The 19,352-nt window shown below is 35.4% G+C and overlaps 1 protein-coding gene across 2 annotated transcripts in view; it reads left to right on the top strand.

Annotated features, from left to right (window-relative positions):
* LOC137739483 (glutamate receptor 3.4-like) overlaps positions 1 to 19,023 on the top strand; it is a 28,349-nt gene extending 9,326 nt beyond the window's left edge. The window contains exons 1-6 of one of the 2 annotated variants that reach the window (XM_068479066.1): positions 14,025 to 14,723; positions 15,460 to 16,805; positions 17,028 to 17,305; positions 17,465 to 17,496; positions 17,753 to 18,159; positions 18,329 to 18,966. In XM_068479066.1, coding sequence (XP_068335167.1) covers positions 14,468 to 14,723; positions 15,460 to 16,805; positions 17,028 to 17,305; positions 17,465 to 17,496; positions 17,753 to 18,159; positions 18,329 to 18,742 — 2,733 coding nt within the window. In that variant the 5' untranslated portion in view covers positions 14,025 to 14,467 and the 3' untranslated portion in view covers positions 18,743 to 18,966. Of the gene's footprint in view, positions 1 to 14,024; positions 14,724 to 15,459; positions 16,806 to 17,027; positions 17,306 to 17,464; positions 17,497 to 17,752; positions 18,160 to 18,328 lie in introns of those variants that run through there. The other variant, XM_068479065.1, reaches the window with a different exon arrangement.
* Positions 19,024 to 19,352: the final 329 nt, after the last annotated feature.

Below are 19,352 nucleotides of genomic sequence, written 5' to 3'. Positions count from 1 at the left end.
TGAAAATCAATGTCAAAGTTAGGCATTGAAAGTTAGGCAATGTTAGGTATGGTTGAATAAAAATTATTAGGTGCAATTAATGTGTTTTGTGTTGTAATAAATAATCTTAGTTTAATCATTTGGTTTCCTATAAATACCCAAGTTCTCAAGCATTGTAAATCATCCCATCCAAATCCCACTTCCAATTGTGAAGAAGCTTGTAAGCTTTCTTATTCCAATAGTTTGTAAACCTTTTCATATATCAAAGTCCAAGTGTTTAGCCAAAGCTTGTTGCTTCCCTCCTTTCTCTATTTCTTTCTTTGTCCAATTTTATTTGAGAGTGCAAAGTGAAAGAGGTGTGATAGAGTTTGTAAACTTATCACCCACATATTTTGGTATTGAGTTAGTAAACTGTAAAATACCAACAGTGCCCACTCAGCACTCGGTTAATCAAATTTTATCCAATCCCTGTGGCATAAGCTACGTATATAGAATAACACTAGAAAGTTCTACCCGCACGTTGCTGTGGGATTAAAAATTATAAGAAAGATTATGTTTCAAAGATGTAAAGTCTATGCCATGAAAGATTTATACTATTTACGTATGAAAGATTTAATCTATGCAACAGACATCAAAACTTGTAGAAGTTTTATTACTTTATCTAGAATGATAAAATACGACAAATATTGTTTACTGCAAAGCTCAATTTTTTTCTCCAGTACTATTGATTGTTAAGAAATCACCCTAGGCAACGAAAGAAAATATTGTAACACATGAAATTAATTTATATGACAATGGAATTATACTGTAAAGAAAATAAGAATATAGTATGGTTACCTTTTCAGCAATTTTATAGCACCTCATCAACTTTTGTGCATTTGCCTCTTTGATTAGTTTTGTCTCACTACCTTAAATGTATAACAAAGATTGAAAATGATAAATGTATATTAGATAAAAGCTGGATGAAAAATAGAAGAACACACTGTTTGTTTGTTAGGGTGTAAACAGAAAGTTATATACCCATCGATCAATTGGGGTGGCAAAAGTTGTATAGCTGAAGTTGCAATGTAAGCTTTCTATATCACTGCGACTGTGCATCATTCATTTCTTAGCTTCTTTTAGTTCAAACCACCTAAACCAAAGAAAACAAACAAAATATTAAGTACAGTTTATCATCTGTCTTTGCAATTTAACTTCTAACATGACTAAATATAATCTGAAGGCAATAAAGCTTGAGCCTAATTCTATCAGCCAAAAGGGAGGAACACTAAATTTTACACACGAAGTCCCAAGGGGTTTGATAAAGAAATCCCAAAACATAAACTATAATTTGAAAAATGTGCATAAATGGTCAACTTTGTTCAAATGTCTTAATAAAATACATCCACCAAATTAGAAATATTAAGTTGTGAAAAATGAAGCTAATTCCTTTATAATAACAAAATGTTGGTCAAAATACCACAATGTGAACAAATATATCATAAAGGACAAATAGAAAAACGATACTTACCAATATCGACATATGGATTGCTTCAAAAGAATGTTACATGCATTGTTATTATCTCAATGGTTTGATCTGCAATAAGAAGAGTAACTATTTAGAAAGCAGCATCATTGCCACTTGTTAGTCTTCCTACATGATTTAAGAATATAACTACTTAAATAGATATGAGATCACATTGACCATAAATTATTACATGCAACTCAAAAAAAAAAAAAAAAAAAAAAAAAGAGAATAGAGTCGTCAGAAAAATCGAAACTTGCCGGAAAAAGTAACTGTTACGCAACTAGATCTCTTTTAATAATTGCACATTTAAATCTTTTTCTTGATCAGTAAGATGTCATAAATACAATGTTCCACAGTTCATTACATTTTCATTTCTAGCCATCAGAACTTGAAACACATAACTAATGAGTGTTATAGAAACTTACCACAACATTGTCAAAAGAGAATATAAGACCATAAGTTTCATCCAGTTTGACGACATATAGTATTCGTTTAAGAAAATCTTATTGCTGTTTGTCTTCCAAAAAATCCTACTCTTAGTAAAAATTAACAGTAGTAAGTCATAGCATAATCAGTATTAATTTCGACAGAGCATAAAAAACAATGACTACTATACATATAATTCCATAAATTACATCACATCAACCTTGAGAGGTCCAACATGTCCAAAACTCTCAAAACCTTCTCCATATTTAGCTCCAATCGCCTAAAAACACTGAAAAGTGGAGGAAAAAAACATAAATTCATCAAAATTTGCTACCCAAGGATAAGTTAAAAATGGAAAGTATTTTCATTGGCTAATATATGCATGAGTATTAGTTACTATGTTGAACTGTTGGCAACACGGAAAATACTCTTCCATTCTCTTACCCACCAAAAAAAAAAAAGCACTATAAAAATCTCAGAGAAATTCTTTGCAAGATTATCGAAATTACAAAAGTGGTAAACCAGCAAGTCATGTTTTGGATCAATGTTGGACCACATTTGTTTCACTTTAACTGTCATAATTACAACCTCAAGATTAGATTCTAATTCCACAATTAGATGAGCAATGCTTCTTGATTCCGCATGATTATTGGCATTTGCAATTCACACAACCTTAAATTTTAAAAGAACACACAAAAGAAACAGAACATAAAGTATCCCTCTCTTTTTACCATCTCAAAAACGTGTCTTAGGGAAGCTGTTGTCAGAGGCTTAGCCTTTTGATGTTTACAATCCACGAAATAAAAAACAAATAGAAAAGAGCCTCTATAACCAAAATATGCATGATGGTATTTTTCATTAGACAAATTAGTTATTGATTAAAAATTGGGTAGTATAATTCTAATTACCTTTTAAGTCCTAGTTTTAGCTTTCCTTATTTAATGGCTTTTAGAGCTGAAAGTTTGAAAGCGACTGCAAATAAAAGATCAAAAGAAATTTAAATTCATACAAATTAATAAAACCCCAGAAGAGAAAACTGAGTTTGAAGTTTTTGCTGAACTCACAACACATAAAAGATCTGTTTTTGCAACACATTTCGTTTCTTGGGTTCAAATTTTGGGAAAATAATAATTGATACATGAAAAAAATATGTCGGAAAAATATGTTGAAAAGAAGATGAGTTGTTCATATTATTTGATTTGATATAGTTTGGTAATACTCACTGGTCCACTTTGATGCTAGAGAGTGGTTGGCCATATGGCTTGAACAACGAAACATATGCGCTTCTGTGTAAATACAATACCAAAACAAAAAATGAACAAAAATTCTATGAAAATTAACATCTCTTATTCCATACAATATATACAGTATATATGAGTAAATTGCTTACGGGTCTGACTTCAATATAACCCCACTCATCTTCATCCATCTAGAATCCCTACAGCTGCTACTGTTGTAGTTCCTGCAGCTGCTACTGCTATATTGAAATTGAAGACCTTAGATAGTTTATTTCACATTCTTACACACATGACAAACCAAAAAACATTTAAAACATATAAATAATCTAAAAAAAAGGCCAATTTAATACCTTTTCTCAAACAGGTGATAAGCACTGATAACAGAAAAAATAGCTGAACAACCATTGTGAAAAATACACCCAAAGAGTTAGTGAAATTAGATATCGAACATGAAATCATTCATAAAACAACATGAATAAATAAAGGAAGACATAACAACTCACCCTTACCGAAATCAATCAAACACTGTAAATCTGCAATTAACAAAACAAACAGTAAAAGTTCACATAATCAAACATGCCAAAATTAAAAAGAAAAAGAAACATGCAACAATATAAATCTATTAAACATAAGTTAAGATAACATTAATGAATTTGACCTACTATTTTACTTGTATATTTGTTTTTGGAATTTTGAGTGAATGAACGGCAAAAGAACATATAACAAAATAACAGAAGCGTACCCCATTGAAGGAAGCCCGCCCGGCCAACCGGCACAGACATCAACAAAGGTACAAAGCCCGATTGCACTAAAGAATCAGAAGACCAAATCACTATATGAGCAACCCAAATGAGAGGTAGAGGGGAGTGAGCGAGCAAGAGAGATAGAGGCAGAGAGAGAAACTAAATTACTAGTTTTCTCAGCATGGACCTCACCATGGCATGAAGGCTGTGTAACGGCCTCATTTAGTGAGCGAATCATGACATGATTGAGACTAGGTTGAATTCAGTATGATATGTTTACGGAACGATAATGAGAATAGTAAGAAATTAGAAAACTTGGGAGTAACAGGCATGGTTGCGACATAATTGATATTAGGTTAAATCCAGCTGCCTAGAGTCATATCCTAATACACAATGGCCTCTTTTCGTGATCATCCATTACATGATTTAGACTAGATTGAAACCAATATTGTTTGGTCCCATTTAGTGGGCGAATCATGACACGACTATGAATAAGTTAAATCTAGTTGGATAGAGACTAGAGCCATCTACCTTGGAGAGGGGATTTATTTTGTCTAATGTGTGGGACATTTTATTTAATGTTCCAATCCCTCTTCTATTTCTTAAGAGCACCAAGCGTGGGACAACAATACAATAATTCTTTACAATTGCAACCGTCATGTCATGCTCTCTCCGTGCTAGTTTATCAAAACCAACCACCAACTCTACATAGAAACCTAATTTTGTGTCCTTAATTAAGTTTGACATATGAGGTTTTTTTTAATTAATTGCAGCATGACAATCAATGGATGGGTCTTCATGATCTCAGTTGGGCTAAATGCAGCTGCAAGGTCAGTGCCATATTCATATATATTACATACATGCACCTGATGAAGGGGATCCCGCTTCACTATAGCCGGAGCTGAATCCATATCGATAAACATTTTGATATGATATCAAAAGCTGTACAATCAATTATCGGAAGTATCAATAATATGAACGATATGTTGATAACCCAATACAGTTAGAATATGATTGTCGATATCTCCCGCTCCAGCTACAATGGATTCGAATTCCTCTTACGAAGGGTCCTATACATAAATATTGATAGGTCACAAAACTTTTTTATGTAGAGAACATGGAATTATTTAAACTTACTTTTACTTTTCAAGATTTACTGCAAGCAATGTGAGAGTGAGTAATGAGCTTGGAGCTGGACATCCAAAGTCTACAGCATTTTCAGTTGTGGTGGTGACTGTAGTCTCTTTCATTATGTCAATCTTCGCAGCCGTAGTTGTTCTTTTACTGCGTCATAAGTTGAGCTACGCCTTTACCGAAGGTGAAGCCGTGGCTGCTGCTGTATCTGATCTCTGCCCGCTTCTCGCCCTCACCCTCCTCCTTAACGGAGTGCAGCCAGTTTTGTCCGGTATATATAAATTGGAGCATTCGTTCATGAACTTGCCTACGTTAAATGAAACATATGCTAACTAATGTAAATGCACGAATCCAAGTGTTGCTGTTGGGTGTGGATGGCAAGCTTTTGTTGCGTATGTGAATGTTGGATGTTATTACGTGGTTGGAGTACCATTTGGTGCGCTTTTAGGGTTTTACTTCAAGCTCAGCGCCAAGGCACAAAAAATAAAAATAAAAAATAATTTCGTAGTTCTCGTTACTAAACTAATCTGATCGCATGATGCGAGTTTTTACTAATATTTAAGTTTCGTATCATTTGATGCACTAATGTGATTGAAAAAAAGTATCATACAAATGATGATGACTATAACAATTATGTACGATGATTTTGTAGGGAATATGGTTAGGAATGGTGGGGGGCACATTGGTGCAAACACTCATCCTACTGTGGGTGACCATTCGGACTGACTGGAACAAAGAGGTATCAGATTTGAGTGCCACTTTTCTTTGACTTCAAAATTTTTTATTATAATTATTTTTGGGATTATCTTGCATGATTTATTAACATTATAAGTGATTTAAATTTTTTTTTTTAATATAATCGTTATTAATATGAAAACATACATTTGAATTGAATTGCAGGTGGAAGAGGCAAAGAAAAGGCTGAATAAATGGGATGTGAAGAAGCCACTCAAGTAGTGAGAAAACAGTTGTGAAAGAAGGAACATTCATTTTTGGGTGTGATTATGATTTGATTTAATATACAGAACAATATGTACTGTAAAACAATTTAATCATTATTATCTTCTAGGATTCTACCATTCACTGCTGCTTTATGATAACTTTCTGTTACGATATGACAAAATTATGCACGACCTGATGCTACGACATGAACACACACGAAAGTTTAATGTTTGGATTGAGCATTAACGGTCAGAGCAATTAAAAAGGGTCGTGTTTGTGAGAAGAAACAAAATGAATATATTTTCTTTTATTTTTTAAGCTATTGACTATACTTTTCCTTAACGGCTTGGGTTCGAATGGATTCGTTTAGACTCGATCCGTTTGCCAGGTCAACTTTTCAGCATCTACCTTAATGTGAAAATACAGATACTGGAATTGCTCGCGGTAATGCAAGTACAATCGATAATTCTGACACATTTGACAAGCAGGAATGTGAATACAAAAATGAAACAATCCAAGGCTATTACTTCTTCTTCCCTGCTTTTCCTTCCTTCCTTCTTATGATTTCATCAGCATATTTCACACCCTTACCTTTGTACGGTTCCGGGGACGTCTCCATTTCCTGATCGACGCAGCAAACTGACCGATAGCACTCTTGTCATATCCGCTAACAACGATTCTGGTTTTTTCTTCGACCTTGACTTGTATGACATCAGGGATATCCATCCTAACCGGATGGGAGAATCCAAGACTTAGTACCAAGATCTTTCCTTCTAAAGTAGCTCGGTATCCGACGCCTACCAGTTGCAACCTCTTATCAAATCCTTTTGACACCCCCACCACCATGTTGTCCGTAAGCGTCCTAAGCAAATTATTCAAACAGGCACATAAGGAACAAACCATAAAGAATAAGGCTGGTTTATTGTTTAAAGTACATAGCTGAAGATGGAAGAAATGTACCCGAACAGGCCATGCATTTGATTGGTCCTTCTAGTTGTAAGAATCCTTTGTGGACTTAACTACTTGTGATAAAGGTGGAATTACATGTGGATAATACAACTTCAATAAGAGTTTAATACTTGGAAAACTAACGTCCTATAATTCAGGAAACACATTTGGAATGTTTGGGATGCAACTGCCATCCACTAACCCTTTTTCCACTGAACTTGATACAACGGGACAATAACCAACTCACCCATGATAGATGAGAGTTGGCAGCCGTTGTTTCTATACATGTAGGAGTTCCCTGCTCACCAAGAAGACATTCTTCAACACAAGGTTCTATCACCATAAGAATACAAAGGTCTTAAGTGAGTAGAAGGATTCCTTGTGGAACTAACCATGTCTTCTTTAGAGCTATTGTGTACGATTAACAACCACCATGGCTGCACCAGGTAAGCTTCTCTCATTACATTTGATTGTGACCTAGCAAAGCATGCTAATATGAACTTGGGTTGTTCTTACATTTGATATCAGAGCCATGTTAGTAAGCCCTAGGTCCGATGAATTAATAAGAAATCCTAATGCTTTATGCACGTATAAAATTCGTATGATGATTGATGTAGTTTGTCTATAGCATGATTAATTGTTCTAATGCCATATGCTGCTGCCAAAGTTGTATTCACTGCAAGAAAAGGAATATATGGTTTGGAGATTAGACCATTGTAAGCATTGTGCTTTTGTCATTCTAGAATTGGTAGTCATGGTTGCTTCAATTTCACAAACGATGATTGGTATCTGTTTGAAATCCGGTATTTGATTGAAATCAGTTTCTTGATATCTATTTGATATTCATGTTGCAACCAATATGCATAAACTTGTAACAAAACCTCAATTTTTCTCTGAAAAGAACTTTTCTTCGAACAACATACCGTGATATCAAACGTATCCTCAACCTTGAGATTTATCACTGCTAATTTACGTAATATATGGCTGAGAACATACCTACATGTATGCTATCTGCCTCATTCTTTTCTATAAACCCTTTTGAGGGTTTATGATGATTTCTGGGTTTATGGTGCCAAGTGTTGATTTTATTTCGATCTTGGAGTTGTGGTTCTCATAATTGATAAACTTTTTTCGAGTCGAAAGTGAATTTCATGTTTTTTGAGTTGAAGTCACTACCACGGTACATTTGTCGTGTGACGTTAATATGGAATCATTGTCTTTGAATCTTCAATAAATTTTGAACTGGAGGGTTCCTTCAGGGGGGTGATCTTATATCAATGTTTATTTGAGATTTTGATTATGGTCTTTACTAGGAGAACACATATAAAGTATATCATTGATTAGAATCGTTATTGAGAGAAATCATCAGACTTTAACTGCTTTCGATAAAAGCTCCAAAGTTGATCTGATCACTCTGGATTTTGGAGTCTATTTATTATTAAGCTTAGGAGGGAATATTTTGAGTGGTTTGATTTCTGAATTTGAACATTGTATCTGGTGGAATGTTAAACAAATTCGATTCTTTTAATTACTATTGTCGTTGATTATATTTTGATCTTGGGCACTATAATTCTTCGATTAATGTTTGTAAGTTCTCTGTTTTTCTGGGATATTTGCATTTGTAAAGTGGTTAGTTGAACATAGGCCATTGGTTGAAGGGCGTTATTGTCTTGAACTAGCCAGGTATTTCTCGACTATTTCACACCTTCATTTGTGTATGCAATCATATACAGCTACAAGATAGATGGATGGAGCTTTGAGTGATCAAAGCTGGCTTGCTATTACCAACATGTGAATTCTTCAGCTGCCTTGTACCCGTGGGCTACTTCCATGAATTATGTCTTGGAATTGGTGTTGTTGTGTGGGAGTAAAAAGTGTATTGAGTTGATGAAGCCAAAAGTTGATGAGCTTGGTTGACGAGTCTGGCAGTAGGGGTATTCAAGAATCATGCTGCAAACATGGGTGTGGTTGAATCATTTGGCTCAGCTACTATATGAAAGTAAGGGTTGGTCTTTCATTTTATTTTGCCTTATGCTTTAAATAAAGCATGGACTTATGTGCTCGTGAATTTTACCATGTTAATGGTTGAAGTTTTATTTCAGTTATTGTGTATATGTACAAATATATGCATGCGGTATATTGAAATATTGTGGACTGATGAAAGATTCAGATCGAATGAGCTTGGTATTATAAGCATTCCATTCAAGCTAAACAAAAGCTTGACAATGGTGGAGCACTCTGATCAATGGGAGCTTGTAAACAGAGCTTTAAATTTGTTTCGGTATTTGTATCATGCATAATGCATATTTGACAGTTTATGCTTTTTGCCCAAAGGTGTAACATAAATCTGTGTTGTTTGATGCTGCACTCTTTGCTTACAGGTAATGTCTTCTTGACTGCATTATAATACATATTGATATCTAAATATGTATTGGCAATAGCCATTGGTAGCTTAGTAAGTTTTTGTTGTCTTATTCTAATATGTCTAAAAATGATTGTACACATATATTCTAAATCTCACTCTAGCATTGATGTGGTAAAGCAATATATTTTATTGTGCATATGAAATGTGAGCATGATTTAATTGGTAAGCAAGTGCGTAAACACATCAAAACCTTTTCATTTTAGTTTGAACTCGATGTTGTGTATGTATGTTAAAGCAAAGGGGAGTGGAGATTGGGATTTATGTTGAACTTGAATATGGCTGGTAGGTTGCAAGGTTGAACCTGATATATGTGAAAATAATCTATAATTAGATTTTACTTATGTAGAAAATTGATTTTTCATTCGACGTTTGAATGATTTCTACAATCAAATTGAAATGCTAAAGTTTTATGCAGGATATCAACACTAATAATCTCTATGCTTGAACAAATGTTTAAATAAATCTTCACCAAAGTGGGAATTATTAAGAAATTTTGTTCAAGGGATTCTTAATTGAATTTTGTGATGACAGTTCATTACATGAGACCAATATTTCAAAAGAGAGAAATAGTGAATGGCTTGAACTGTGATACAGTGTATAGTATTTTATAAAAGTTTTAAGCCGACTTTGTTCCCTTGTCCAAAGACATGATTTGAGTTGTAACTTGAAATTTTTGTGAAATAGCTATACAAGTAAGGATGCATGATTAAGATTGCATAACTGATATTTTATGTCTCTTGCCCAAAGGTGTTACATAAAATTGCATGTCATGGTTATTCACTGAATAACTAGATTATCTGCATAAGGCAAAATTGAGGCTTAACTGGAAGCATTAGGCAAACTCATTGGAGTTTGATAAAGGATCGAATATGTTTGTATCATATTTTGATGTTGTTTCATGTGAAAGGAATGTATAAATGGTTTGAGATGTTTTCAGGGTATAACTTTTGTAAGAAAATTAAGTTGACTGTTTTCTTGTCCAAAGGCTTGAAATCTTGGTTGTTTTCTTAATCTTTATACAATAAGGTTACATATCAAATAGTGGAAATATGGGAGTGAGATCGACATTTTGACATGCATAAGTATTTGTGTTCATGTTGCTCTTGTTGAATCATGTTTCTTATTCTGTCAACTAAATGCAATGAATGTATTGTACGCATTAATCAATTTCAGTGCTTGATAATGTTGCGATACTTCATCATTATTATATCTTTGATTCGTAAAGATAGCAGATTGAAATCTGTTGTTTAAGGTGTGTCTATCCAAAGACGATACATGAAGAAACCTGGGTTTTGTATGATTAAATAAAGGCACGATAAATCCATTTATGGTATAAGGAAACATCATACAGTTTGGGTTTAAATACTTGTGGTTCTAGAGTGCATGACAACTTGGGTTCCGTTGAAGTGTGGGAGTAACAATCTAATATATGTTTTACTTTTGCTCAGTTTACTTGCTTTAAGTTTGTCATTGCTGAATGTATGAGGTTTTAATTTATGACTTGCAATAAAATGTCTGATCTTTGTTCCAAAGAACATTTGATTGAGTTTTATTATGCAGGAAAATGGAAAAGGAATCCAGTGATTGAAGATGGCAAACCACTTTCAATCAATAAAGGTAAACTGGATAAATGGGAATGAAATGGGGTATGCATCAAGAACCGTGTTTAGAATGTGTATAAATGTATGTCATCATTAGCATTATACGGTATGAATTTGTGGATTGTGGTTCCCGGGTGAATGCAACATTATTGTATGCATTATTTCCTGAGATTCGAACTCCAAATGATTACTGGTCAATGTGTATAGATGCTAGTTGCGTAGAACTCAAGTGATCACTAAGGAATGAAGTTATGTAGTACATGAAATTTCAAAACCACAACTAGTTAGTGTCCATGTGGGAGAATGTAAGAATCTTATATGAACTTAACTACTTGTGATAAAGGTGGAATTACATGTGGATAATACAACTTCAATAAGAGTTTGATACATGGAAAACTAACGTCCTATAATTCAGGGAACACGTTCGAAATGTTTGGGATGCAATTGCCTTCCACTAACCCTTTTTCCACTGAACTTGATACAACGGGACAATATCCAACTCACCCACGATAGATGGGAGTTGGCAGTTGTTTCTATACATGTAGGAGTTCCCTGCTCACCAAGAAGACATTTTTCGACACAGGGTTCTATCACTATAAGAATATAAAGGTCTTGAGTGAGTAGAAGGATTCCTCATGGAACTAACCATGTCTTCTTCAGAGCTCTTGTGTACGATTAACAACCACCATGACTGCACCAGGTAAGCTTCTCTCATTACGTTTGATCGTGACCTAGCAAAGCATGCTCATATGAACTTGGGTTGTTCTTACACTAGTCTCTACTGCCTTTCTGACCCTTAGAGCCCCAGAATCCTCCTCCTGAACCAGCACTTCGCGGGTAAGTTAGTGAAAGCTGCCCCAATGGTCCCTTTACTGCCAAAGCCTGTCCTTCCAAAGTGATTGTCACATTGGATGGTACTTCAATTGGCTGCTTTCCAATTCGTGATTCCTTACACTCTATTGTCTTCTTCAAAAACCTGACATGAGATACAGATACGCTACAAACAGAGAATCCATTTCTCTCGCCCAAAAAAGCAGACCGCAAATTGCTGAAACATGATAGCAAAAAGGATCTTCACTAAACCAGAAATAATCCACTTTAATGTTAACTTCAAAAACATAACAAAACAATTTAAAAACTAAGTTCTTATGTTCCATTGGGTTTTCTGAAATTCATGAAAGTTTCGGCCTTCTCCAAACACTGGAGAACAGTAACGGAAACTTCAAAACATAGGAACACAATCCAACCACTAATTCGTTATGATCCCCTGGGTTTCAGAAAAATTCATGAACCCATTTCCAGTTTGGACCTTTTCCAAAATTTGAAACCCAAGAACAAAGTAACGAAACTTCAAAAACATAACATAGTGCAAACATTAGTTTCTTATGTTCCATTGGGTGTCTGAAAAACTCATGAATCCGGTTCAAGTTCGGATCTTTCCCCAAATTTGAGACCTGAGAAACCAACACTGCCCTTAGTTGAGGCAAATGCACTAAAATATGATATTATTTACATTAAAAATGATGAAGAATGGGTTAAGCTCAAAATTAGCTAGTAATAATGTAGTTTAATTTCATTTTTAGAGAAAATCAAATATGAGACATCTCATTTAAATATCATTAGGCCGTTGTCCTACGTCAGCTTTGCATTTGTTACCTGTATTATAAATTGGGAGTTTTAACGAAAAACTTACGGTACTGCTCACTTTAACGAAAAAACACATTTTTACACTAAAACGTCAATTCTGGTACTATACACTTTACCCTTTATTTTATCTTTATCATTACAATTTAAAATTTTCAAATCTCTTTCATTAGTTTTTCTTTATAAATTTGATACCTTTTCACGTGGGGTGTAGTGGGGCCAGTGGCTGGCCATGAAATTGAAACGGCACCGTTTGAATGTGAAACTAAGGTAGGGTTACAATACAAGCCATCGTCTTCTACCTCTAGATTAATTCTGCGGATGTGCATTTTTTTTATGCTTGAAACAGTTTTCTACTTAATAAAATAATCACCTGAAAATATAATAAAATCCTGCGATTCCCACAACCCATTATTTTAATCTTCTTGAAAAATGCTTCAAATTGTCAGAAAGTTTCAAACTTGACAAATTATTACAAGTAATTTTCACCCAAAAGAGAAGGAACAGAAAACAAATGCTTGAATTAGAGAGCAGCATAGTAAAAGTAAAAGTAAATTGCGAGCTGACCTGGCTTGGAAAGATGAGGTGAGTCAGGAGGCCATTGTTTTCAAGAGCTTGAGAGCATCAGCTGCTGAGCTTTTTGTACTCTACTTCTCTGGACAATCAAGATTGAAAAGAAAGGATGAAGCTTTTGTTATCCAGTTCCCACCCACTTTCCAAAATTACAAAACTACCCTCCAGACTTGGGCTTTACCAAGCCAAGCACAACTTATAAGATCCATGTAGGAGCCCAAAAGACAAAAGCATTTTCTAATACAATTTTCATTTTCCTTGTGGGTAAAACATTTTAAAGTGAAATAAGGTGAGTGGACAATTGGTCAATGTGCTTATGCAGCTACGTTTATATTGATTTTTGTTCATTAATTTTCTTTAATTTATTTATTTCGAGCGTCGAAAATTAAAAAAAAACCTACACTGATTCTATTTTCTCTCCTTGCACTCTTAGAAAAGAAGAAAAATGTAAAAGAATAAAGGATGTGTGAAAGTCATAAAAAAACACTAAATGTTGATAAGAAACCTCCTATATAGGGATTCGAATTCTTCTCGGATTCTTTTGGTAAGGTTTTCAGAGATCTATGAATCGTATCCGTTCATCGTACATTGTGCAGTCAAAAATCATTTTAAATATTTTTATTTAAAATCAAACACAAACAATACCTGCTAAAAACTAATCGCACAATTTATGATGAACGAACACGATCTCTTCACCAAAAGGATACGAGAGAATCATGTTGGCCTATATAGGATATCACTGTCAACTATCCTATTTTCTTGCCAGGTGGGATCTTGTTATCCTTCACGTACTCCACTAGGTGATGTGAGGCTCTCAGAATTCCATGGCCATAAAAGACCCAAAACCTGAGAAAAATAATGAGCTTTGAGAATATTACATTGGAAGTGGACCTAGTGCTTCTTCCATCCAAGTGTGATTCTATTTTTTCATGTTGTCCAACATCATCCTCGCTTGCACTGCCAAATTCAATCATTCAACCACCACAAATTCCTTCCTTCAACTGTTCAACAGTTGGACTTAAAAAAAAATTCAGTTCTGTGAAGTTGAACTGAAAATTTCTCTGGAAATCAATAATTTGTAGGTGAAATTTACCAACTTTCTATGGTTTTTCAGTTCACCAATGAGTGCTCTCAACTGGGTAGTTCACTGATCAAGCAATAAAGCTTTCCTCCTCAATCTTTATCCAAAGTTTGCTGAATATCCTGTGTTTTCATGCCATATTTACTGATTATATGAAGCTTTTGAAACATGGGTGTTAGAAAAGTTTGAGACTTTACTGTGAGGAATTGCTGCAGAGGGAAAAAAAATGAGGGGTGCTGTAGTTTTGCCACTGCAATTTCTGATATGGGTTTTCCTCACCAGCTGTTTTTACTGCCAGAAGCCTTCTGTGGTGAATATTGGAGCAATTTTTAGTTTTAACTCGATTATTGGTAGAGTTGCAAAGACAGCCATGGAAGCTGCACTCTCTGATGTTAATGCAGATCCAAGAATACTCAGTGGGACGGAGCTGAGGTTGCTTAAGGAGAATACAAATTCTAGTGTGTTCTTGGGATCCGTTGAAGGTACTTAATTGATCGGTATTCTTGCTTCTGCGTATGAATATCATTACTTGTTCCAGTTTATAGCTGTAGTGGTTGTCCTTTTCTAGGGTGAAATTTTGATTTTAGCAACTGTTATGGTGCATTCGGACGAGGGACATTCAAATTTGATGGGAATGTAGAGCAAAATTTGGATGGAGGGTTTTGAAAATGACTTTATGCAATCCATTTGAGGGAACTTCCAAGTGATTCCTTGAAAGGTGTCATTGGAAAGTCATTTGATTAGTGCTTTATAGTGTTTTAGTAGTAGTTTTGCAATGATTGAGTAGTTCATCGCTAGTGTTCTTGTAGTACATCTTAATAATTGAGTCTAGAGTTCCTTGGTACTTCAAAAGCGCTTGTGAGTTGTAAGACGATATGTAGGATATTCTCAGGTTGCTATGACTCCATATTATGTGGAAACCTCTTGTATTTGTTGTAGATTTGAAGTTCCAAAACACGTGGAATCAATTGCTAATTTTCTCACCCCTGCTCTGATTAGTTTAAGATTTCTTTCACCACTATTAGCCCTTCATGAGCTCTTTTCTTGTCTTTCATGTACATTTTCAATGGCACCGCGTCTAGTTTTAAAGTTAATTTCCTTTTAATATTTCCATATGTTGCGCTTCGTATCCTCTCTTGGGATGTTTGATATTGAACTTCACTCTGAATTGCAATCAATGTAACCCACATTTCTTAATGGCTCACTTTTTGGGAGCAGCTTTTCAGGTGCTTGACAAAAGTATAGTAGCCATAATTGGACCACAGACCTCTTCAATGGCTTATATGATCTCTGAAATTGCTAATGGTCTCAAAGTACCTCTTATCTCATATGCTGCCACTGATCCTACTCTTTCTGCTCTCCAATTCCCTTTCTTTCTCCGAACTACACAAAGCGATGCTCACCAAATGGCTGCTATGGCTGGTTTGATTGATTTTTATGGGTGGAAAGAGGTTATTGCTGTCTTTGTGGATGACGATTATGGGAGGAATGGAATATCTGCTTTACATGATGAACTTGACAAAACAATGTCAAGGATTTCTCATAACTTGGCTTTGCCTGTCCATTATAATTTAAATGACATTGCTGATTTGCTCAATAAATCCAGATTTCTTGGCCCTCGTGTCTATATTGTTCATGTTGATCCCGATCCTAGGTTGAGAATCTTTACTGTCGCCAAAGAACTTCATATGATGACAAGCAATTATGTGTGGTTTGCAACAGATTGGCTTTCTACTACAGTAGATTCATTCTCTCCAATGAACCGAACTTCACTCACTGCCCTTCAAGGTGTAGTTACTTTACGTAAGCATATCCCAGAGTCCAGTAGAAAGCGTGCATTTATGTCTAGGTGGAAAAAAATGCAGCAAGACGGTTTAGCAAGTTCTGAGTTAAATGTCTATGGACTTTATGCTTATGACACAGTTTGGGTTGTTGCACATTCGATTGAAAATTTTATCAATGAAAACAGAAATATCTCATTCTCTGTCCTTGATAAATTACTTGACATAAGACCATCTCAAATTCAGCTGGGCAAGCTTAAAGTCTTTGATGGTGGATCTCTTCTTCGTGAGAAGTTATTGGAGACACATATGAGTGGTTTAACTGGTCACGTTGAATTTGATCAAGACAGAAGCCGTGCGAGTGGCATTTATGATATCATCAATTTTGATCAGATGAAAATTCGTACGGTTGGTTTTTGGACTAATTATTCAGGTTTTTCAGTTTCTCCCCCGGAAACTCTAAAAAGGGGAAGAAGTAGCTATTCTCCACTGGATCAGAAGCTTGACAATGTCGCATGGCCTGGTGGAAATACAGAAAGGCCACGCGGTTGGGAGATTGCAGATAATGAAAAACCATTGAGAATTGGAGTTCCAAAAAGAGTAAGCTTTGTTGATTTTGTTACAGAACGGAACAACAGCCATAAAATCGAAGGATACTGCATTGATGTGTTCAATGAAGCACTGAAGTTAGTCCCGTATGCTGTTCCTTACAGATTTGAACCTTTTGGTGATGGCCGGTCCAATCCCAATTATGATGAGCTTGTGAAGATGGTTGCAGAAAACGTAAGTAAACTTTACACAGTTTAGATTTGGTCAATCCAAAGAAAACTTAAAATGTGACTGGTTTTTGGGGTGATATTACTTGCCAAACATGGAAACATGATGTGAATAGGAGTCAACACATGCAAATAACTCTGAAGAATACAATGTCAAGTTCTGAAACTTTAAATAGAGGTGGTGTGCCCGTGGTATCTATCTTATCTTCTAATTGACATTTTGCACCAGGTGTTTGATGCAGCTGTTGGGGACATTGCAATTGTGAAAAACCGGACAATGAATGTGGATTTTTCTCAGCCCTATGTTATCACCGGGCTAGTGATAGTGGCACCTATTGACAATTCAAAGTCAAATGCTTGGGTGTTTCTCAAACCATTTTCATTGGAGATGTGGTGCGTCACTGCATCTTTCTTTGTGATAATTGCTGTGGTAATGTGGGTTCTTGAGCATCGAGTCAACAGAGATTTTCGGGGTCCCCCTAAGAGGCAGCTCGCTACAATCTTTACGTAAGTTTTCTGTATTTTGTAAATGGAGTTCATTGCAATTCTTCTCGAAGATTAATATCTTGAGTACGTTATCATTACTGCAAATAGATATTATTATGTACTTCTTTTAACTAAACCAATCATGTGGTTCTGACATCATTCGATCCTTTCATATTGCAGGTTCAGCTTTTCAACCCTATTTAAGAAAACTCGTAAGCAAATATTTGGGCTCTGCTGTCTAATAGTTCTTATTAACATGAATCCTACAAGTTAGCTTGTGAAGTTCACGTCTGTTAGATTACTAGTTTTCCAGTTGCATATTTTAAATAGATTAGCAGTATGTAACCGTTTCCTTGTTAGTTCATATTCTTATTGAAAGAATGAAGAAAATTAGCCTGCACTGATCCTGTTCGACCATCCCCTTCAAATCACATTTTAGTAAACTATTTACTTTCTTATCAATCACAGAAGAAGAAACTGTGAGCCCGCTTGGGCGAATGGTGATGGTGATATGGCTTTTCCTATTGATGGTGATCATATCAAGCTATACTGCAAGCTTGACTTCAATCCTTACAGTTCAGCAGCTTTCGATACCCATCACTGGAATTGATAGTTTGATTGCAAGCAATTGGCGTATAGGCTACCAAGTAGGGTCATTTGCTTATAGCTATCTGACTGATAGCCTCTACATTCATAGGTCTAGACTTGTTCCACTAGGCTCCCCAGAGGAGTATGAAACTGCACTGCGAAAAGGGCCGGATGATGGAGGGGTGGCAGCTATCATAGATGAGCTTACTTATGTTGAATTATTTCTTTCAAGTCAAACTGATTTCGGAATTATTGGTGACACATTTACGAGGAGAGGATGGGGATTTGTAAGTACCTGTGTCTTTCACATTAGATATTACGTTTCTGGTGTAGTTGCTCACTTAAACGAACATCTGAATTCTAAAATGATTATTGTTTATGATTATTCTCTATAAGTTTTGTTTACTGAGTATTGTGTTATGGCCTTTTCTTATTTTTATTCACTATATGAATTAGGCCTTTCCAAGAGATTCTCCCCTTGCTATTGACATTTCCTCTGCAATCTTGAAACTTTCGGAGAGTGGAACACTTCAGAAGATTCATGAGAAATGGTTCTGCAAGATGGGTTGTCGCAGTGACGAGAACTCCGACGAGTCTAATCAACTCCACTTGATGAGCTTCTGGGGTCTATACCTATTATGTGGCGCCTTCACTCTCGCTGCGCTTGTAATCTTTCTGCTAAGAGTTATACACCAATTTGTCCGCTACAAGAAGCAGCGCGCAAACCATCTCTCTTCATCTTTGTCATCAAGCTCCTGGGGTTCTCGATGGTCTCAGGTCATGAACTTTGTTGACTTCATCGACGAGAAGGAAGAAGCAATAAAAAAAATGTACACTCAGGGTGACAGTACTCAAGGTCATGTTAGCTGATAAATACTTAGATCATGAAAGAACAAGCTTGCTTATGTTAGTTCAAGTTTAGAATTCTGATCATTTACTATATTACAAACATATTAAAATAGCATGTATATATCACTTTTCCCCTAATCTTTGAGAAAGTTTTCTGAACATTTGAGTTGATTATAAAATACACCCTGAGACTTGGTGTCGTTTTCAAAAAGGGATAGGACGTTTTTATTTTTTTCACTTTACTACAAGAAGTACTCACACGTTAATAACTCAAGTCATTTTTTTTTCACAACCAAACCTCAGGGGCGTATTTTGTAATTAGGTCTAAAATTTTCTTGGATTATGGAATTTTACTGGCAACTTTGAATTTTGCCAATTGGTTTTGTCAGAAACATTGTTGAGAGAGATGGGTTTCCGTTCTAATAAGATTCATCGTTCAAGAAGGAATAATTTAACATGCAGTTTCCTGGATTCTGATGTCGCCACTATTGTTGATGCTGTGGTGTTATGCCCTTATTGCTGCCGTTATCGGCAGTCATTTCTGCTTTGCACATGGCTAGATTTTCCCGGCCAACAAAAAGTAAAAGCATAAAACTTCCCTTTCGCGGGACTAGGCTATATACTGACATGT

This window comes from Pyrus communis, chromosome 7 (assembly GCF_963583255.1).
Source record: "Pyrus communis chromosome 7, drPyrComm1.1, whole genome shotgun sequence".
Taxonomy (NCBI): Eukaryota; Viridiplantae; Streptophyta; class Magnoliopsida; order Rosales; family Rosaceae; genus Pyrus; species Pyrus communis.
Note: the sequence above shows the minus strand (reverse complement) of the source record. Positions and strands in the feature narration are given on the sequence as shown.